Genomic DNA, 24170 nt, shown 5'->3' on the forward strand with positions numbered 1-24170 from the left:
TAAAAAAATTTATTGGTGCATTATAATTATACATAAAACAATTTGAATAGATAGTATTTGCAAAATAACATTAGGTGCTTTATGAAATAAATTGTAACTAAGTGTAATAAAATAATCTATAATTTTATATTAAAGTTACTTTAATGCTTTAATTTTGTTACAAAACAAAAAGCAAATGAGAGATTATAACTCAAAGCCGTTTTCAATATGAAGCTTCATTTCAAAATAAAAAATATGCTATGTTCTTTTTCTGAAATTCACAGTGAATATTAAAAAATATATAAATATATACATATATAAGCCAATGATTCAGAAAACCATTTCTTTAAGAAGCAAAACCATACAATGAACTTGTAGGCATCACAGTGTTATTCATACATATGTGAGCACTTTTAATAATGAAAAAAAAAACTGAGTTTTCCTTTTAAAGTAGCCTTAATCAATATGCAGTCCCCCAATTTTCTGAGGACACTTTCATTAGTACACCACACTTCTCATTTTCATTCCTGATTTCTTTCAAAAAACATGAAGTCCTGTAAAGGAGCAAAAGTATGGAAATGAATTTTTAGCAATAAAGCTGAGATAAGTTTTCAGATGCGCAAAGCTCAAGATCTGACCACACACAGTAACACATCTGTCAAACAAGAAAAACTGAGTGTCATAAGTAAAGTCTGCAACTGTGTAAGGTCCACTTTCACCTTTCCATTCCCATAGCAATCAAACTACATTTATTTATTTGTTTGTTTGTTGCAGATAGACACAATATCTTCATTTATTTATTAATTCATTCATTTTTTTTTTGTGGTGCTGAGAATCAAACCCAGTGTCTCACACATGCTAGGCAAGTGCTCTACCACTGAGCTACAGCCTCAGAGTCTTGTTTATTAATACCTATATAATGTAACTTCTGTAGAGACATGCACCCTGTCAGATTTGGGGGCACAATGAGAACCACCTTAGAATGTACTACAGATGGAAGTTGGTTTCCCAGGTTAATCAAACCTGTGTCCCCCAGCTTATTTCATTCCGAGAAACAAGGATTTCCAGCTAAACCCTTTCTTCTTCAACTTCAGTCAAATTCTATGGATTTTATTTCTCAAGTACCTATTCTTTTCCTTTATCCTGGTAGAGGTGATTATTAACCATTCCTACAAATCATTGGCTTTTGGGCTGCTGTTGTGGCTCAGAGGTAGAGCGCTCGCCTCGCACGTGCGAAACCCTGGGTTCGATCCTCAGCACCACATACAAAAATAAACAATGAAATAAAGGTGTTGTGAACAACTACAACTAAAAAATAAATATTAAAAAAATAATCATTGGCTTTACAATATTGCAATTTTATCTCCTTTCAATCCCTTTTCCATATGGGCACCAGCATTTATCTTTCTAAAGGTTGAATTTATAACTATTTTATTATGCCTCATTTTAAAACAACCATTAATTACATAATTTTCAATGAATCAATCTGTATCTTTGAAAAGTTGCCCAATCTTTAGAAGTTCTTTATAAAAAATTTTAAATGGACACATAAAAACTACATTTATGGGTTCCACTTTTCAAGAGACCTATACATGGGGTCATGTTAGGTTAAACATAGCTACTTCCTCAAACAATGAGCATTTTTTTTGTGTGGTGAAAACATTCTAAATCCCTTTTTCTAGCTTTCTTGAAATATGCAGCATGTTATTGCTATGTATAGTCTATAGTGATACACTAGGACTTATTCATTTTTAACTATATCTTAAGTTTCTTTAGCAATAGACCACAGAAATTTCCTAATAATCCTCTACCATACCACTTCCAGCCCCATTTCCCATCAATTTAAATAGTCTCAGCTTTCTTTCTTGCCCTGAACACCATACCTTTCATACTCTTTGCTTTGGTTAAACAGTTTCCTTAAGGTTAAGGTTAAATGTACATTTTAGGGAGAAAGAACACTTACTAAAGAACACAACTTTTTTTTTCACTTACTGAACATACAATTTCCACCTAAGCTTTATTATAGGAAGTAGTAAATACTTTAGAAATAATAGAAATAATAACAAAAAGCTCCAGCAACTGCTAATCCAGCTTCAACAATGATTAATATGACCAATTTTACTTCCATTAATTACTCTGTCCTCTAAATTCTTTTGTCCTCACACCTGTTATTTCAAACCAAATTTATATCAAACATTTCAGGATGGAACACTTCATTATTACTCTCTAAAATATATAAAATTTGTTTTTATATATTATCATCATCATATCTAAAACACCTTGATAATTCCTTCCTACCATTAAGTAGCCAGCCAATGTTCAAATTTTCCTGATGTCTTACCAATGCCTTTTTGTATAGGTTTGTTTGGATTGATATCTAAACATGATCTATAAACTACACTAGGTTGGTGGCTCTTAAGCCATCTGCTTTATTTTATCTTTTTTACTTACTTCAGTGCCTATTTATCAAAGGAATTGAGGTCCTTTGTTTTGTTGTTGTTTGGTAACAGGAGTTGAACTCAAGGGCACTTAACTACCGAACCACATCCCCAGCCACTTCTCTATTTTATTTAGAGACAGTGTCTTGCTAAGTTGCTTAGGACCTGGATAAATTGCTGAGATTGGCAATCTTCCTGCCTCAGCCATCCAAGATGCTAGGATTATAGGTGTGCACCACCATGCCAGGCTTGGAAATGGGTCCCTTTTGCTGTACATTTTCTTACTTTTTCGGAAAGATTTCATCCCCAGGTCAATGTTTAAGATAAACATATACTGTTTCAAACTTTGGCCACAAAATAATCATCTCAGAGCTGTAAATAGATTAAAGAGATTTCAATTCAAATAGGTTTAGGAGGAATCTGAACATGGGGAGTTTGAAAGATACCTAGGTATTTCTAGTGTACAGCTGATGTGAAGAATAATTCCTCTGTCTCCATAATCCTTAACTTGGGTCATTTTGAAATCATCTACACACATTTTTGATTCCACACATTTGACTTGGTTGAATTGAGGTATGGCCTAGTACTTGGATTTCAAAAGGTTTAGAAGCACTGCTCTATTCCATGTATTTCTGATAAATTGGTAGTTGGACCCAGAAGCTACATTGTCGTGTTTCCTCTTGTTGCTGCTTATACTCCTATCTTATGATTTAATTTACAAATGACTCAAGGTAAAGTGTCCCTGTTCAACATAGATTTTTCCCCCCTTAAATGTTAACATCTTCCCCAAAGCACTAATTGTGTGTTTTGAAACAAAAAACTCCAAGTCAAAGACCCTTAGCACGATACATAAAAGTCCTCTCTTGTCTTCTAAAAATTCATAGACCCTTCAGACAGAAACTAGTCCCTGTGTATCCAAAGTGTCAGATTCAAATAGAATTTTGAACCTTGGGTGAAATGGGAATCTTTATAGAAGGTCATTTTGGAATACATAGTTTACTGAACCTTTCAAAATGGTACTAGAGAGACCCTCTGTAACCAGGATCAGTAGGAAGACACTCACGATGAGGAAGCAGGCTCCAAGCATCACAGCCTTCATTTTCACATCGAGGTCTAGAGGGAATTGAATCCCAAAATTATCAGCGTCAGTAAATGCCTCTCTCAAAAACCCAGTCCAGTGCTTGGAAATCTTGCCAACCAGAGATTCTTCATCAAGAGACTTAATCTGCATCGAAAAAAATAAAATAAAGACAGTGATTTTTAGAAAATTTACAGCAAAGCTATAAAATGACACAAGTAATGTATTAAAATTCTGCCCATATATAACTATGAATGTGCAGCCCTCATTAGATACATGCAGGCTCCTGTGTCTATTTATGGATATGTGAAAAAAATGTTTTATTTCACAGAAAAAGAATTAATAAATGTAGTTTGCTGAAATATCTAACATCCTATTTTGCATTAATACAGATCATAATGTTATTTGAGTTGATCCAAAACAAAATTTAAGCAGAAAGGTATTAAAAATGTGATAAAATTTCTATAAGCCATGAGGAAGATAATTTAAAAGAAAAAAAAACCCTCTTATTAGATTTCTGCTTTAATAAATATGACAGAGGACTCATTACCAGGCATGGTGAGAAGAGAAACAGGACATGCCTAGAAAAGGCTGGCTGTTTGAGTGAAGGAACTGACCAATGTGTAACTTTTTATGGGCTGTCCCAGTGTGAGATAAAGGGACGACTTGGGGGATGTAAACAGCAACATCTAAAGCATCTGCTTTTGCAGCTCCATCAGAGGAAAGCCCAGGGCCATCACAGAATTGAGCAGACTGTGCCCGGATTAATGCCACTCAGGTAGACAGGTGGGGACTGAACACCACTGACACTTGTCTGGCCATGTACACCTAGGATTCTGTTAAACAAAGAGGAGGTGAGTCCTTCTCAAATGTGCACAAGGTACCACAAGTGCTAGCAACATACCCTGAGGCCCCTGTTGCAGGCTGGGACCTACTAAACAAATCTGGGGAGAATACAAAGTGTTGGCCCATTTCATTTGGGTGGAGGTAGATGGCATCTTAAAAAATCTTAAGTACACTTCTGATATGAAATTGCAATAGCCTGGATTATTGTTCCTTGAATGTGGGAGACCAACCTTACGGGTGACTGAGTTACACTCCCCAGCTGGGTGCTGAGGCACTCAGTCACAGAAATGGGTGTGTCTTGCTACAGCCCCATGGGTGAAGTTATGCTCACTTGTTCCTTTGTAATATAACCCCTTGCCCTGTTTAGGATAGAATCTTCCATGGAAGTGCCTTGTGTGTGTCCTCTTCTCTTTCTGTGCCCTTGGGTGTGGCCTACCCAGGTGTCAGTCAACTTGCTGACAGTGGACATCATGAAGATAGACTCAGCTCCCTGAAACCTGACCCCTTGCCTCATTTGAATAGTTTCTCCTCAATAAAAGGGGTCAGCGCTGCGTGCTCTCGCTCTCTCTCTTTCTGCAGACCCTTAAGGTCAGAGGAGCCGTCACAGCAACCCCAAAGAAAAAGGTATTTGTGTCTCGTGTGTGGTTAGTTCGTGCAGCCGAGTTAGCCCAGTTCAACTAGAGTGACCCCTGAGCCTTTTAGTCGCGAGAACAGAAACCCGGCAATTGGCGCCCAACGTGGGGCGAAAGGTCTTTAAGCCGTCAGGACAAAAGTGACAAATGCTGGCTCCTAAGGAGACTCCAATTTAAATATTAAAGAAAGTTAGTGAAGTTGAAAGTTCTCTCCAGAAGTTAAGCATGCTTAGGATTGCAGAGTACTGTGGGCAGAATTATAGAAAGTAAGTGAATTAGACAAAAGGAAAATCTGTGACGTTAAAATTTTTTAATACTGGGGTATAATTGTAGAGACTATAAATAAATATAGTTATTAAGATGATTGATGGGCTATGTTGTTGAGTTGAGTCCTCTCCACGGAAAGTGCGCTTTTGTAGATTTTTTAAAATTGTTTTTATAAATCTTTATAAAAGATTTTTTTGGGGCTAAGATTGTTGCTCAGCAGTAGAGTGCTTGCCTAGCATGGGCAAAACCTGAGATCGATCCTCAGCATCACATAAAAAAAAAAAAAGATTTTTTTTTTGGCCTTTATGTTCTAGAAGTTTGCACTAGGAGAGTGAGAAAAAGGGAAAGAAAATGTGATGTTTACCTGGAGAGAAATAAGTTTCAATTTTCTATTGTTTTTGTCAATACTCAGAAAATATGTATGGACCTTTTTACTACATGATTGTCCTATGAATCAGATTGGCTGTAACTCAGCCACTGGGGACAAGAGACTTTAGCCGCTGCTGCTTACTGCTCACTATGGGGAAACAACTCACTATGGGGTCCTAGCCCCTAGGAAGTGCTTTTAACCCTTGAATTACTTGACCTAAATGCCAAACACAGACTAACTTAAGATCTGATGGTAATGCTGCTAAAAAGCCTTTGGAGCACCCACGTGCCACAGAAAAAAGTGCAGAATGTACACGAGCTGCAACCGCAGGTCGCAGAGACAGAACAAGCTGCTACCGCAGTAAGATCTTGGCCACGCGGGGGAAAATGCAGACAAAATCAAACAAAATGCAATCGGCTAGGAAAACTTGGGAAACTTTTGCCCCGAAAATGGGCAGCGGACTCCATGTTGTTTGCATCACCATGGTAACCATGGGGTGTCTGGCAGGAAGAGCGGCTTCCTGGTCCCACCTCCCACACTTTTGTGGGCTTCTGATTGATTCTTCCACAGTCACTCAGACAGGACGTCTAGTCCCGCCTTCCAGCCACTACCTGTACTACTGTGTTTCAGATTTCTACCGGAGAACTGCTCAGAGCTTGTATTTTTAAAAATGCCTACCTGTAAATACTAATGAAAAATATCTTTTTCAGACAAAATTTTAATTCCACAGGTTTCTATGTTACAGTCCTAAATTTAAATTAGTTCTAAGTTAAATAACCTGACTTTTCTCTATAGTTGTGTTACTAACTAAATAATGTTCTATTGATGAGAGATATCAAACATGCTTCTTTATATTTTACTTTTAATTTTGGAGGTTATAAGGATGCATTTGCTTGCAACAGGAACAAAGCCGACAATGTTCCTGTGATGACCAAAAAATCCTTATTCTCATTTCTGACTATAAGAAGTAAATATATATACACAAGGATTTTTTCGGTTACATCAAGTGACATTAGATAGAAGAGTGCACTCCTAGTTAAAAATGAATTAAAATGGATCCAAAAATTTAAAACCACGTGGTTACATATAAAACTAATACAATTATAATTTCTGTTCTTATTCTTAATATATATTTTTAGATATTTAGATAACCTATATTTGTTAATCTATAGAATAATTAGCACATGCCTAATTAATTAGTTAATATATATTTGCCTAATTGTTTTTCTTCAACAGAAAACACATAATTTATGTTTTATATTTATACTCTGCCTTTTCAGTTACAGATATTTGAGATAAATATGTTCACTATAAATTTACTTTTAAGTAAAAGTACAATCTTCAAGTAGTTTCTAATTCTCAAAGTTACTGTTCAAACTCATAAGATGATAAATAATTATAATTATGTCTACAAAATATCTAAGGATTTTAACTATATTTTCATTCATATTTCTTATCAAAGTATAATAATTTGTTTATAGATTCTAAGGTTTTCAGAAATTGTTCCAAAGTATAACTAAAAAAAATTTTCTAAAAGAAAAAGATGCTTCAACAAAGAAAAAGCACACATGGATCCTAAAAAGAAGAAAGAAATGATCTTTGGGTAAAACAAGGTCTTTATATTCATTTTCCTAAGTAAAAAAGATTTTTATATTATTATCTAAACAGATATTATAAAGTTAGAGCAATTAAAAAAGAGATTTATATATACTAAACTGACTCTAATTAATTTAAGGATATTTCAGGTTATTTTCCTAATTTAACTATACTAATGTGAGCTAAAATTTTGTCCATATTTTGACATGATAAACACCTATTAAAATGTAAGTTTATTTCTTTAAAGAAAGATCCTTATTGCCTAATAATTCTTACTGTTTAAGATAAAGATTAATTTTGGTAAATAAATTCACATTGTTGATTAAACATTAAATATATTGAACTACTAACTTAAATCCCGATTTTAACAATTGTCCTTAGAGACTAAAATTGATTAATTCTAAGACACTGAGATACTAATTTTTACATATTTTGTTTGTTAAATAATTATAAAATTAAAAGAAAAACATTTTATTAAGACTAATGTTCTCCAAATTAAAGTTATATATTAATTTTAAACAATAAAGGTTACAAACTTAAAAAAATTCATTGATATTATATAAGTTCTCTAACTAAATCTATTGTCCATAAAAAATACAGTAAGATTTATATACTGCTCCCTATACAGAAAATAACCTTCATCATATTTTTAAAAGGCAATTAAGAGATACCTAATTAAAGGATAATATTCTAAAATATAGAGATTTTGAGACCTTCTCTCAAAAAGATTGAGGATTCTTTCTAAATTGTTAGGATGGATCAACTAGTCTATATAAAAAAAATTAATAATCAATAAAAGGTAAATCTATTCTTAGTCATTTAAATACTTGTACTATTATCTATAACTTAAACTAATAATATTATGACTTATGCCAAGCCTTTACTCAATTTTATTAAATAAGGAAAAGGGGGAATACAGGATCCCAGAGAGACACTAGATTTTACAAAATACTTTAAAAGTTTTTTCTTAAATTGTAATATCAAAAGTCTTAATGTTACTGAACATGATTCAGAAAATTAAATCAGATATCAAAGGAGAGTTTGAAGAGTTTAAACCAGTCATCATGATAATGACTGAGAAACCTGGCCCAGGAAGGTCAATTTCCAGCTACAGAGCTTATAGCCATGCAGCTTCACGAGCTTGTCAGGTAAATAAAAATTATGAAACGACTTGTATGGACCCATTTTCCAGGTCCACTTTTAATGTGTCTTGCAGTGTGAACTGGAAAGTCCACCCATGAAACTAAATTAATTTTCCTGACTGTAATGGTCAGTTATACCTATATATTGATTCTATGGTAAACAGACTATCTAGAAATATCTTTTGAGAAAAAGACAGTGTTAAAATAATGGATTGTTCTGCATCCGTTTGGATTGCAGCTATGGACCAGATGTGAGTAACACCAATTAAGGGTGTTATTAATTCTGTATGAGGGATCTCTCTTCATCTGTCTCTCTCAGCTTTGTCACTATATTACTGTTAGTCTTTCTATGGCCTGTCTCCTTCCTTCCTGAATGCATCCCCACCAGCCCAATGCTGAGAGCTGAGCCCTCCATGGAGAAGAAAACTGAGTTTGCTGATCCTAGTTAGGTAAATGCTGGCATGGAGGCCACGAGGGCATTATCTATCAAGGAGACAGAGAGCCCTCTTGGGGACGATGCCATGCACAGTCCACATCACCCTGTTTGGCCCCAGAGATTGGCTGGTTAGCCAGTGACGGGTAAGATTCCTCAAGGGAGGGACAACCTAAGACAGGCACAGTCGCAGAGGGGCCATCAGGAGAAAATTTGGGGGCCAACAGAGGTGAGGCAAAGAACCTCACCCCCCCACCCCCCACTGGTGCAAAGGCCTAATTCTTCTCCCTTTCTGAGAGAGGTCTCCTGCCCCATGGCTGCTTTGCTCCCCACATCCAGCTCAGATCAGAACCCTAGTGACAGAGACCTAGTCAACAGTGACTGCCTGCTCACCACAGCAGGAGACAAATGCAACTACAGGAATGGGCCATGTCTGGATGCCTTTCTCTTTCTTGGTTCTCATTTTTTTCTATGCTTTTCCTTTTCCTTTCTTTTCTCATCAGGGTTATCCTTTGACAATAAATTTAACAGAAGAATAGAAAATGTTAGAAAAGCCTTCAGTTGCAACTAACAGCGACGAACATATGGAGTTTCCTCACAGTATGGTTACACTAGGCAGAAGATGATTGGCTTATGGATATTATCTTGCTAATATAGATTGACAGGCACGCCCCACTCAAACCCTGTAACAGATGTGTACATTCCAAAAAGAAACTGAGCTACTGGACATTGACTTGAGGTTTGTCACCAGTCAGTTATCACCAGCTCCCGTGACTGAGGTAGCCAAATAGCCGAGCAACAAATTGACCACACAGAAACTTATGCTAGACAGCAGATAAAAAAACCAAGCCAGCCAATTATGATGGACTTTAGTGACTAAAACTATATTTACTTTTATGGATAATTGTTAAAAAAATTATTAAAATAGATTTTTTTCAAAGGTATTTGTATTACTGACAGACCTAATTAACTCCTTAAATATGAGTGTGAAGAGAAAAAATGATAAATATCCTGTAGCCTATAAAAATACAACTTATTGCCTCATTAATTATTGCCAGCTAATATTTCAGAACTATAATATGCTAAAGTTAATATTCAGGCTTTAAAACAGGTGTATGTCTATTAACCAGACCTAGACAAACTGCTGATCTCATAATCCCTAAAGTAACTACTTTAAATATTATTCCTTGCTTATTCAATTTTGGCCTTTGTGGCTATGTCTTAAAACTTACAATATATAGATTTTCTTAATGTTTGACTTAAATTACATCCAGCTTCCTTCATGGTCAGATAAGTACTGATGAAAGGATGAGAACTAAGTAATGATGTTCTAGAAGACAATGTAATAAATAATGTGAGTGAGCCCTTTGCTCTATGGTTTATGGAGAGGCCTAAATGCCATAGCAATAAAAATGTCTGTTACACAATGCCTCCCAATAAAATTGGGAAAAGATTAAAAATCTTCTGGTGAGTGTTTGGCAAGGTAATAATAATCCAGATTATTGTGTTGACTGTTATGAAGATAATGTTTTCTACTAATTCTTTTTGTGTTTCAATAGCAAATTGTGATGACCTTGGACCAAGAGCCAAGTGACTGAAAGAAAATTTCCCAGTTACATTCTTTTTTTATATTAATAAAGGGGGAATATGTGGGAGGCCAACCTTACGGGTGACTGAGTTACACTCCCCAGCTGGGTGCTGAGGCACTCAGTCACAGACATGGTGTGTCTTGCTACAGCCCCATGGGCGAAGCTATGCTCACCTGTTCCTTTGTAATATAACCCCTTGCCCTGTTTAGGATAGAATCTTCCATGGAAGTGCCTTTTGTGTGTCCCCTTCTCTTACTGTGCCCTTGGGTGTGGCCTACCCAGGTGTCAGTCAGCCTGCTGACAGTGGACATCATGAAGATAGACTCAGCTCCCTGAAACCTGACCCCTTGCCTCATTTGAATAGCTTCTCCTCAATAAAAGGGGTCAGCGCTGCGTGCTCTCGCTCTCTCTCTTTCTGCAGACCCTTAAGGTCAGAGGAGCCGTCACAGCAACCCCAAAGAAAAAGGTATTTGTGTCTCCTGTGTGGTTATTTCATGCAGCCCAGTCAGCCCAGCTCAACTAGAGTGACCCCTGAGCCTTTTAGTCATGAGAACAGAAACCTGGCACTTGAATATTCATTTCATTTCACTTCCTGTGTAGGCCCAGGATTCTTCCTGTGCATGACTGATCAGGAGTGGGTGGCCATGTGACTGCTTGACCAAGGCGTGTATGCAGGTAACATGAAGAGTGTTCTTCAACATGGTTACCTGGTCTCACCTGGCTCTTGCTCTGTAGTGGAAACCTATTAGAAAACCTCATCCCACTTGCTGCTGTGGTTACAACCCTACAACACACATATGAACAGAACCTAGACCAATTTGCAACTTAAGTCTGAACTGTCCATCTGAACCTAGCTATATCCATTGAAGTACACTTGATCTCCAGACATAAGCATAAGAAAAAATGCTTCTGGTTTTAAGCCACTGAATTTTAGTAGTTATGTGAGATGAGACAATGTCATGATAAACAAAGCCAATACAAATCCTGGCTTATACCTGTTAGTATTTTATTTGCAATACTGCCATTTAAGCATTTGAAAACTTTATTCTATCTTTCAATTTTGAAATATTTTTTAAAATGAAAAATGAAGATGATAACTTGGTAGTCATCATAATCTCAACGCTACATTCATAAAGATATTACTACTTATCATTTTTGATTACTATAGTAAAAATTACAAATTAAACAGAATTTATGTCAGAAGTAGAAAATGTCCATTTTTATTTGGCATGAATTGAAAATGTGAATAATGATCTCTAGCTAAAGAGTTTTCAGGACTTGGGGGATGGGGAGATAGCTCAATTGGTAGAGTGCTTGCCTTGCATGCACAAGGCTCTGGGTTCAATCCCCAGCACAACAACAACAACAACAAAAAGAGTTTTCAGGACAAGAAAATTTTGTAGCAAATTTTTAGTAACATATAATAAAATTTTAACCTCTGGAAATAAAAAATTAATGCTATGTTATTATAAAAATTTTAAATGCATAAATTGAATACAAATGATTGGTGAATAATATTATAAAAGGGAAACCTTAGACTCACCTCAAATATAAATTAAAAAAATCTGAATTGTAATATAGCACATAGTATCTGAGTATGTATCAAGGTCATAAAAGGTAATAAATTATGACATATAACTAAAAATTGTTGCTGATAAGATTTTCAAATGAAGAATTTATATAACATTTGGGATATCCTTGATATGAAGATGTAACAATTATTAAGCAATTTCACCCTCATAACAATATTATGAATTCAGACTTCAAACAAACAAGACTGGAGTGGGATGCATTTCATGTGGGCATATTTTTCCCCTACCAAGAATCTTGGAAGGACTAACACTCTCATCTACATGGACAGATGGTCCACGTGGCTCTCCTACTCATCCTTGGGATAACAGTCTCACAGACTCAACTACCATCTGCATGGTGAAAACTCCCAACTCTTTCCTCTACATAACCAAGATCCAACATGACCTAAATATAAAAGATTAGCTTCCAACAAATCAACAGTCTACCCCCAACTACATGATTTTTAACTTGGTCAATGGTATCATTATTCATTAGACTTCTCAAACATCTGACATGTTTTCTTTCATCCTTCATGGACATCAAAGGCATGAAATTAGCCACCCTCAGTGCACCCGGGAAATGTATTTTGAATCAGTCTTTAAAGTGACACTTATTCCTGCTGTTGATCAGGCTATTCATAACCTCTTTCACTCAAAGGGGCTGGGTTGTGGCTCGGTGATAGAGCACTTGCCTAGCATGTGAGGCACTGATTCGATTCTCAGCATAAATAAATAAATTCTCATCTACATAAATAAAATAAAGGTCCATTGACGACTAAAAAATATATTAAAAAAAAGTTCCCATGACTATTGCTCATATGTATAATTCCTGGTTTAAAATATCAACCTTCACATTATAAACCCTCTAGACAATGAATAAAGTGAATGCTTCTCAATTCTGTCAGAGATGGTACCTAGATATTATTATTCTAGATGCGTAGGGGAGAAGTCAATTCATTACAAATAATGGTTGCTTTAAGAAATCCCCAGAAAATGGATGCTGGATGCAGTCTCAATTCCTTAGCATTCAATATAAGAATTTAAAAATGCTTCTCCAGTGTTTCCACTTATATCCCAAAATAAAATATATGCCAACTAAATTTGTGAATATCACTCATTAAGGAGCAATTATCGTTTTTTTCTCTGACTCTGTGATAGACATGTCATCTCCTGCATGCAGACTCTCCATACACCATATGAAGTTTTTATACACACAAACACACACACACACACTACACACTACACAAATTCCTTTACAACTTCCTTCTAAAAGTTTCTACATCACATGTATTTTCTTAAGAGTTCACCATCTGCATTGTTAGACTGTGAAGTCTATGAGAGAATGGATTCACCACATATAACCAGATTCTAACAGAGGAATTGAAATCCATATGGATAGAGAAGGAAAACAGATAACAGAATAAAACTGGATGGTGAGAAACCTTAGGAAGATGTGGGGAGAATACCAGATTTCCCAAGTGACATTGTGAGTAGCCCCTATTCAGCTTTAGGATAGTTTAGCCCATCCTCTGGAAAGGTGGGGTCCAGTTTATCATACTTTCTGATTTTCTAGAAGAAACAAGAAATCGAGGGTAAATTATAAAATGTCCTCGTCTTTAAGCATTTGCAACCAAAAGAATTGGATAATAAGTTGAAGTGATCTACTGGAGAACTGTCGTAAGGAAATTCTCCCATGTAGTAAATACTTGAACATATTATAGTTCCAAAGCCCTAATTTGTACAGGGATAAATCAGAGATTCCAGAGCAGCACAATTTGGGCAGTATGTATCATACAGTAGTCTCTCCTGATCTGTGAGTCTTGCATACCAGGACCCCCAACGGAGCCCTGAAACCAGGAGAGTAATGTATGCTATGTGTACTATGTTTTTTCTTATAAAATGCCGTACCTATGATAAACTTTAATTTGTAAATCGGGCACAGTCAAGAGATTATTTACAATTACTAATAATAAAATAGAAAAATATAGCTATATGGTATAATGAAAATTATGTGAATATGGTTTCCCTCTTTCTCACTCAAAATATCTTATTATCTTGTTCTGATCTGTCTTGTAGTGACACAAGACGAAACAATGTCTGTGTGACCAGATGAAGTTCCCTAAGTGACAGAGGCACCATGACATAGAATCAGTGTACTATGCAAGGGTTACGTAAACTCAAACTGTGGGAGTAGCTGCCCTGGTAACCAACTAATGGGTCAGTTACTAGTGGCACTCTTATCCAGTGAGAGTGCCCTGGAAGAGGGTATGTCACGTCCAGCTGGACCAGAGGATTGTGGCTTGAGATTTCATCACACTACTCCAAATGGCACACAAGTAAAAATTTAGCAACTGCATATTTCTGGAAAGTTTAATTTAATATTGTCAGGCCACAATTCACTTTGGAAAACTGAAACTACAGAAATTGAAACTAGAAAAAAGGAATCATTGGTAGCAACTTTATTAAAACTATCTCTATGTAACTGTGCTCTTTCTAAGAACTCAAAGACATCAACGTGGCCTTGTCAACATGACCTAGAACACCCATGGCCTGTAACACAGACCGAGGAGGGCTCTGGAGTGTCAGGTAATCAGACCTAGATGATAAGGCTTAGCATTCTGTTTAAAGCAGATAACACACGGTGTCACTATTCAGAAACTACCATGTTTAAGTGCTGCATACTTTGCTTGTTTTTATTTGACTACACATCTCTGCTGCTGCTTCGTTTTTTTGCCCTATTGAGTATGATCGATACTGACCCCCAGAGTAGTGACCATCACTCAGACTGAAGTTAGATATGTGAGCACATTACCTCTCTTTTGAGGTATCAGAGCACAATACTTATTCCATGTGTTTATGATAAGAAAATTATCTTCTTATGTTAGGAAACCAAGTCTTATAAACATTATGACTGTTCTTACCTCAAAATCAACATCTGAACAACAACTGCACACAACACAGGGACCGGTAATTTTCAGTACATCCTCTCTCTTCTCATTTTGAATTGTAAACTTGGGCAGACACGGGTGCCAGTTCTGAATAACGTAACCTATGGGTATCCCAGGAGGAGCTTGTACTTCTATCTACAAAAGCAAAAGAATATATAAAATGTGATAACCATCTTAATATCCAGGTTGAATGAAAGGGTGAAAATGCTTGCTGAACTCTTCACAGACTGCCCTGGCTATGGCACACGGACCTCTTGAAGGCAGCAGGGGCAACAGCAGCTGCTACATGCCAGTGGTCTGTGCAGGGTTATGACTTCTCGGCCCAAATTATCAAGAACCTTCAAGGTAAAAGGTCTAGCGGGTCCAAAGCAATTTCGGGTACAGCAGTCATTTTCTTCCACTGCGAAGTACACCCTCTGTCCAAGACTGTTCTTGATTTCATACTTGTTATTAGTTTCAAAGCCTGTTAAGACTAAAAACACAAAGGAGGAAATCATAATCATCATTGTGTTAAGAATGTGGACTCTACCTAAGATGTTATCATATCCAGCTAGAGCAATTTGGGAAGATATCCCAGGTAGTTCAGGAAAGAGGGAAAAGATGTTTAGCAGTGAACCAGACCAATAAAAGAAAACAAGGCGAAAGGAGGAGGAGGGAAGTATCTTAAATATGAAAAACTGAATCTTTAGGAGAAATGGAGTAATGGAAATAAGTGGTGTTAGCAAATGCCACAGGTTCTGTCATAATGGGAGGCTCTGCTGCTCAGGGTGGGTGCAGTGCTGGAGGTGGGCATAGGGGTGCTCAGTACTCAAGTATTATGGAGGGGTTATAGGATGTTGGCTGTGTTTGTATTCTATGAACTACTTTATTAAATCAATTGGGTTAAGATTTTGTGTTATAAATGATACTTAGGTCTTAGCTTTTACACTTTGAGCAAAAGGAACGAGAGGGGTGATCTTGATGCAATCATGTACAAAAGGACAAAGTGGGAATAGAATGTGAATCAGAACATCACATCACGTAGGGTCAGTGCACCTTGGTTAGCTCAGCAGTTGTTATTAAGCAGGTGAGGCTGGGTATTGGACAAGTGGGGAGAGGCCTGGTAACCAGGGCTCAAACTCATAGACTCTCTAGACCATGTGCATCCAAAGTGAGCTCTACACCTTTAGGGTGCTAAACTCTTCATGAGGGAAAACAGAGGGATATATTGCCTCACCAATGCCCCCTCATATTGATCCACACGCTGGAAACCTCTGTTTTTACAGAGCCGAGAAGGAACAGCTAATGTTCCCTTATCCACAGCCCTAGAATACTCGGGTCACAGTATGTCAGAAGACTGACCAAAACAAAAAGTGATTAAAAGAAATACATGGAGGCCCAAATAACTCTCTCAGGTCTGTGTGGAAGGACTTCATGAGGATAGAGAGACATCAGTCAAAAGTTCTATCAACACGGAGCTGGGGATGTGGCTCAAGCAGTAGTGCGCCAGCCTGGCATGCATGCGGCCTGGGGTCGATCCTCAGCACCACATACAAACAAAGATGTTGTATCCACCAATAACTGATATTAAAAAATTCTCTCCCTCTCTCTCTCTTTAAAAAAAAAAAAAGATATTGGGGCTGGGGATGTGGCTCCAGCGGTAGCGCACTCGCCTGGCATGCATCTGGGGCTGGGTTGGATCCTCAGCACCACATACAAATAAAGATGTTGTGTCTGCCAAAAACTAAAAATAAATATTAAAAATTCTCTCTCTCTCTAAAAAAAATAAAAATACAAATAAATAAAAAATAAATAAATAAATAAAGTTCTATCAATACGAACTTCCTCAAGTGTCTTTGGTGGGATTCAGAGTCCCGCCCATCTGCCGTAGCCAAATATTTAGAGGGGAAAAAAGTTAAAGTGGCTTTGAGAGGACATTTATTTTTCACTAATTGCTTCATTAATACTTTAATCTCAGAAATCTTCAACTTCTTTATTTGTTAAATAGCATGGGTTTATATAATCAATGATTTTCCTTAAAAAGATGAAAATAAAATAATTTCATGTTTTTGTGTTTCCTTTCTGATAAGTTTTGAATTGAGGAAAAATGAGAGTGCCTAATTTACTGAAAGAAACTGAGAAATCATGTTATTCACATAATTCATAATATGAAAAAAATATTATTGACTTTACACATTGGGCAAAAAAAAAGAGAGAAAGAGAAAATTAAGGACTACCTTTTTAAAAATTTTTTTTGGAGGGACTGGGGATTGAATCCAGTGGTGCTTAACCACTAGCCAGCTCTTTTTATTTTTATTTTTTGAGATCGTCTTGCTAAGTTGCTTTGTCCTTGCTAGTGCTGACACTGACCTAAACTGAAGAATTAAATACTAGTAAATTTAAAAATTACATTTCATGATGAAACTACATAACATATTCTCAAATATTTAAAATGCTTATAAATCTAAAAAGAGATAAGTTTATATGCTATGGAATATATGGTGTCTGGCTATGAGGATTTTATAACTTAAATGACATATACCACAGAATAAAATATTTTCAAAATGTAAAACAATAAAAGACTCCCTGTTAAGGGCCTGGCATGGTGGCACATGCCTGTAATCCCAGTGGCTCAGGGGGTTGAGGCAGGAGGATTGTAAGTTCCAAGCCAGCCTCAGCAAAACTGAGGTATACTAAGCAACTCAGTGAGAACTTATCTCTAAATAAAATACAAAATAGGCCTAGGATGTGGCTTTGTGGTTAAGTGCCACTGAGTTCAATCCCTGGTGCAAAAGAAAAAAAAAAGAACTCCCTTTTAGAGTAATGTTAAAAGACACTAATCAAAATGATGAATAATACAAACATCTAATAATTGACATTATTAACATCTTAAATGTCATAGGTGACAATTGTGTAATTTCATAAAATCCATTACCCTGCTTACACAGTTTATATTCACCCTTGGAAAGGAACTTTGCAAAAGATGGGGTTTAACAGATGTATTCTACAAACAAGCCAAGTTTCTATTATTCCCTGGTATCTGGAATAATGGTTCCTATATCTCCCTGAGTGTCATTCCCTCGTAGCTTCCCTGAAGGATCTAGTGACTTCCCAGGTTTATTCCTGCATCTGGAAGCCCTGGACCTTTGGAAGCACTTGGAGGCCCACTCTGGAGCAGCAATACTCTTGCAGAAGAGGCCTCCAGAGCAGCAGTGCCCCAGTGGCCCTAAACCCCAGGAGGTAACACACAGCTCACGGAATGCACATTCCACAAGGTTCGTCTGATTTCCCAAGAGAAACCGTGGGCATGAATGATAATTTTGTAAAACATCCCCATCTTGCTGAGTGTGGTGGCACATACTTGTAATCTCAGCAATTTGGGAGACTGAGGCAGGAGGATCTCAAATTTGAGACCAGCTTCAGCCACTTAGTGAGAATCTCAGCAATTTGGTGAGACCCTGTTTCAAAATAAAGAAGAAAAAAATCTGTAGCAGGAAGAATGGAGATATAGTTCAGAGGTAAAATGCACCTGGCTTTAATATCCAGTAGCAAAATCATCAGCCTCTGAATCCAGAGATCACTTGCTTTGGAGATGTACTAAGGCAGCTGAATGTGACTCTGTCGCCTTCTCAAGGTGATCTCAAGTTGGGAGAAAAGTGCTCAAGTGGTAAAAGTCCAGTAAAATGCTAAAAAACTTTTAGTGATTTGAAAAGAGAGAGGAGTAAAAGTAAGTCTCGATAGTTTCCTTGTAATATTTGTATCTAATATCTATATCATAAGGATATATACCCACTATACTCATATTTACCATTTGACTAATTTTCAGAAATGAATTGCTGATAATGTACATGATGAATTATGATAAAATTTCAAACAGACATTTAAAAATAACCTGTTTAACTGTTTCACATGATTGAGAGTACTACCTTTGCAGTGTCTGATAATGCTTTTATCTGCATAAATCTAGAAATATGATGGATACAATGAATACACACCTTCTAGAAGCTCAATTTGCTGATGAACCAGAATCTGATCTATCTGTTATAGGAAAAAAAAAAATTCACATAGTCAATTGTCAAAATTTAATGTTATCAATGTTTAATAGTTTATATTACTGGTTAGTACAAAACTAAAGTTCACATTTTTTATTGGCGAAATATTTGTTGAAAATTTTCACCATTAATCTGGGAAACTTTAGACCAAATAAAACTATCTTACACTGAAATTAAAAACAACAACAACAACAAAAATACCTATAGTTTTTTGAGGAAGAGCTCAAGAGAGGTATGGATAATTTTTTAATCATTTAAAAGGGTTCTTTATCTGTCAAGTTTCAAAAATTGTAAGTGTAATATCATCAGTTGTAGTCACTAATAATTTCATCTATGTATTTTATGAGATCCTGATTTTTAAAATATGTGTTTCAGAATTTTTTGAAAAAATATGACAATGACCAAAAAATTCCTATGGTATGTGCTGCTTGAAAACATTATGAAAAATTAAATTATTACAGTGTGAGCCTGAGGGACCCCTGACTTACTGAGCAGTGGCTAGACATGGTAAGAATACTGGTTCTCAAGTGTATAGACACTGAACACTCAGCCCTTCATGTTCCTATTTCACCCAGCTGATGTCTCACATTAAACTATGTTCAACTTCATATTGCTAAAATTCAAATCATGTAGGACAGTAAAATCCTGGCCTTTTTTTTTTCTCTTCCTTATTGGTGACATTTATAAAACTGGACCTTCCAAAGAACAAAAGCAGCATCATAAATATGTAGTTTTATTGGATATAAAAAGATGAGTCATGCACAAAATTTTAACTCTTTGTTTGGTGCCATTTACTGAAACTTGGCAATAAACTTTATTTTAAGTTTTTCTTTTCTTTTCTCTTAATTCCAAAGAAACTATGTAGTGTTGAAAGAAAAGCACTGTGTTCAGTACCAAAGTCCAGGTTAAACAGCCAATTTCACTGCTATGGGGGTTTGACCCTGGGCAATGTGTGTGACTCTTATCTCACTCTCCTCTCCTGAAAAAAAATGCTGTTAATTATATAATGTTATAGATTCTCTATAAAGAGTAAGACAACACATGTATTATGCTTAGGATGAATACTAGAAAACAGTGCTTAAAAATATTTGCTATTGGCTTATATCACAGGTTTAATTCAAGGTCACAAAAAAACACAATTATCCAGACCTTTGTGCTTTGATTATAAAGTGAACTTCAATGAGAGGAATCAGTCATCTGTCAGCAGAAAATGTTCTACCATTTTCAAATTTGGTGAAATATTCATTTGTTACCCTAGTTATGTAAGTTGGGAGCATAGGTTTGTCTTTCACGAGTATTTTATGTATCTGAAATTACCTGAGTTAAATATTCCAATCCAGGTGGGCAGTCTAGTGGAGGGGGTGGTGCAGGCATCCATGGTGTCCCTACAGGTCCACCTGGTTGGTTTTGGACAGGGAAGCCGACTGGGCCAGCACCTGTATAGTTGGGTGGTGGGATTGGGTAGCCAGCCTGGGGACCTAGATAGGCACCCTGGGATGGTCCTGGGTAGCCAGGCTGCATTCCTGGGTAACCACTGTGTCCCGGAGGTCCTGAAACAAGAGTCATTGAAATAATAGGTAACTGCACAGAAAACTGGAACCATCAACCCACTTACAATTACCCCAGCTATCTATGATCTGACCTCTAAATTCAGAAATCTAGTATCAATGAGGTTTAAATTTTTCTTTTAATCTTTCAGGTTTTTCAATGCAATATCTGTAGTTTCAGATCTACTCTCTTTTGAGGGTGGTGGGTTGAGATAAGAGCTAGCCAGCTGCCCTGCTTTCAGCATTCAAAACTTAGATGGGAAGAAAAAAAATAATAAAAACTTGAACACGTGAGAAAGTGAAAGAAAATAAACTATGACCAAGAGCCAACGACATAAACATCCTGGCAGGCCTTCAAGGACAGGAGAAAAGGCATTGTAGAAGATCTAATCTAAAGTCCTGGGCATTTCAAGCACCAAAGCACCTAAAGAACAAAGCAACTCTGGAATTCTAACAAAGGATAGCTCCGGTGAATATAGACCTGGAGTGTATTTTTTTTTTCTCTCTCTCTCTTTCCCTGAGGGATGTTTGGGAAGATTTGGAGATATATATATATATATATATATATTTCTTTTTTTTTTTTTGTCACAAACATGATACTGGTGACCGGTGGGTAGAAGGCAGGGCTGCTGCTCAATATCCTAAAGTACCCAGAACAGTCTCCTGGAAACCAAGAACTTCCCAGCCCAAAATATTTCCATGCCACTGTTGAGAAATCCAGGTATAGAGGTAAAGGTATGCATCCTTCTAGCATATTCCAGATACATATCTGGATTAACAGTGTGCTTGGAGTTTTAGTCCACACTGTCTTCATCAATAAAGTCTCTATTCATTTAAAAAAAAATCAATAAACCCCATTATGATATTTAGTTTAGAAATTTAAATTTCACAATATAACAACCAACATGCTCTCTGGAAATAAGGAAGGCAAACATTGTGAGAGGCAAAATTCTTTGGAGTAGTTAATAAACAGTGGAAAAAGACATTTAGTAGGCATATACTCTATATTCTCTGAATGTGTGATTACCATGAAGCTTTATAAGCTTATTTACAGAGCAGGGATTTCAACGATTATGATATACTTTCTAAAGACTATGTTCCACTATGTTTTATCATTAAAAGTCATATAAAATTGAATACTCAGAACAGGCCATTTATTCTGACAAAATTCACATACCAAAACATTAAGGCTAATGGGCTCGGGGCACAGATCAGTGGTAGAGCACTTGTCTAGCAGGCATGAGGCCCTGGGTTCAGTTCTAACACCAGGAAAATAAATAAATAAATAAAATTACTGAATCAACTTAAAAATAGAAGCTAACAACCGAATGAACCTCATAATAGTATTTTTAAATTAAGATATTTTATAAACTATTCCTTCTACAGTGAAGAGATACTCAAAGGTAATAAATTTGTCACAAACTCTGTTATAGAATTGAGCTACCCATGGGGGAACCATCTCTTTAGGGGGTCAACTGCTGGGAGATAAAAAACAAAAAGATTTCCTATTGGTGTCATGGAGAAAATATGGGGGAGATGGCAGCAGAGGAAGTTACTTTAGATAGATCTAATTTATTTTGGAATCTAAAGATAACAAGGGAAAAGTTTTATATTAAGATCTGGTAAGAAATCACCCAAGAGGAAGGAAAAGCAAAGATAAACCCAAACTTGGGGAATGAATGTGTCATGCTTGTGAACAGAAGGCCCTAAGAGAGGATGAACAGCAGTGGCCCTCAGTAGAACAATAGGAAACAGTTCATCTGCAGACAAGGTGGGGAGGCATGGTCAGGAGCTGCTATTTTCTTCCCCCTGTGATCAGCAGGCATTGGAGGATTCTGAGGAGAAAAGTGAGTTCCATGATGTCATTTGTATCTTACAACATTTTTCAAAAGTGTTGAGCCCTAGGATTCACAATGGGAAACACAGAGGCAATCCTTGTCCCCCTTGCCTAATGGGAGATAAAATTTTATATGTACCCTATTCTAGAGTGCTCTATCTAGTACCAGTAGGACTTTCTAGCTGGAATTGGAAACAAATGCTTTGCAGTAAGGGGCCAGGGTTTTATGACTCTATATGCAGAAGGTAGTTATTGAGATGGGAAATGGAAGGTGTAGGTGGAGTCTCCCTGAGTGATCCCCTCTCAGCTAAGATCTGAAAGATTCACAGCAGTTGAATAGGTCAAAGGCACAGAACATTCCAGAGAATAGTCCCTGCATAGTAACACACATAGGCCTTTAAAAATCTGAAAGATGTCCAGTCTAGCTGACCAGTAAGAGAGCCTGCTTTAAGAAGCATTCAAAGTGAAAGAGGGTAAAGGCTCCTATGACCCACTCTGGGCACTTTCCTAAGAGTAATGAGGATTCAGTGAAGGAGAGCTGAATACACATCTGTGATAGGAAGAGATTAATGTTTTTAAAGACCACAAGCCTCAGGGCAAAGTCCTCAGGAGAGAAGTCAACAGGGATGTGGAGGTTGGAGCTAAGTGGATATATTATTGACACGATTATAATCTGCTGGTTGATTATTCCTCAAATCAAAGGATTAAGCATAGAGGATTTCCTAAAATATGGATAACTATCTCATTCATATAAATCCAAACTGATTTAACATAATATTAATGCATAAACGACCAACACTTGTCATTTATTATTTGCATTGTGCTCATAGTTTTCTTTGTATTTGCATTTAACCTCCAAAGCAACCTGAATTAGAGAAAACATTATCCCCAATTATAGATAATAAAAGTGAGGCTTTGAGGTATGGCAGCTTGTTCAGGACCATCACACAACTGTTAATCCAGAATGCAGAACTTGAAACCTGATATTCTCCAATATTGTCTGTGGCCTCAGATTTTCCATATGCATTAAGGGGGATAATCAATAGTACAGTGGTCCTTCATTCAGTATCCAGGGGGATTGGTCCTAGGATCGCCCTGGGATATCAAAGCCAAAGATGCTCAAGTCTTTTATATATAAAATAGTACAGTATTTGCACATGACCTATGAAAATCCTTGTATAGATTTTAAGTCATATCTAGACTATTCATAATGCCTCAAACAATATAAATCCTACATAAGTAGTTGTTACACTATATTGTAACGATGAGGAAGAAGTCAGTAAAAAAGCAATTACTTTAGTGCAATTTCAAGAAAAAAGAACAACTAAAATAAAGAAACTTTCCTCCTCCCTCTTCTTCTGTCCCTAGGGAATATCAATTGTTTAATGTTACTCTTTCTTTTTTAATCAAATATTTTACCTTGGAATGCTGTTGGTGGATATGGAGGGGAATATCCAGCATCAAAACTCGTTCCTGGTTGGGGAGCATCAATTGGCATGTCTGCAATTCAAACAGAGGGAAATGTATGTTTGTTTAAATAAAATATATATTAGAAAGCAAAAGTCATTGTGCTTAGATAATATTCACTTATGTGGTTTTAAGCTATATTGAAACAAAGTAAATTCGTTTACCCTAAGTTGTGTCTGTTATGAGAGCTAATTTTTTTCAAATATGTTAACATGTTCAGTTCTAGGTTTTGATTTTGTGACAAAAAGATAGTTAAAACTCATTCTGACCTACAAAATCCATGTTTAATAATAATATACTAATATTAAACTGTTATCTGCCAATTATCTGCTTGAATAGTTCAACTTCCTAGTTCTTCATATTCTTTTCTCCTCAGTGATTCATTTATCTACCCAACCC

The 24170-nt window shown here is 36.4% G+C and overlaps 1 protein-coding gene across 2 annotated transcripts in view; it reads right to left on the reverse strand.

Moving 5' to 3' along the window:
* Positions 1–366: 366 nt before the first annotated feature.
* Positions 367–24170, reverse strand: part of LOC101970248 (phospholipid scramblase 1) — a 30768-nt gene continuing 6964 nt past the window's right edge. For both annotated transcript variants that reach the window (XM_078043474.1, XM_013358796.4), the window contains 7 exons: positions 23724–23804; positions 20238–20470; positions 18864–18906; positions 15141–15361; positions 14863–15024; positions 3481–3642; positions 367–533 (listed from right to left, as the gene is read on the reverse strand). In XM_078043474.1, coding sequence (XP_077899600.1) covers positions 501–533; positions 3481–3642; positions 14863–15024; positions 15141–15361; positions 18864–18906; positions 20238–20470; positions 23724–23804 — 935 coding nt within the window. In that variant the 3' untranslated portion in view covers positions 367–500. The remainder of the gene's footprint in view (positions 534–3480; positions 3643–14862; positions 15025–15140; positions 15362–18863; positions 18907–20237; positions 20471–23723; positions 23805–24170) is intronic.

This window comes from Ictidomys tridecemlineatus, chromosome 3, assembly GCF_052094955.1.
Source record: "Ictidomys tridecemlineatus isolate mIctTri1 chromosome 3, mIctTri1.hap1, whole genome shotgun sequence".
Lineage (NCBI taxonomy): Eukaryota > Metazoa > Chordata > Mammalia > Rodentia > Sciuridae > Ictidomys > Ictidomys tridecemlineatus.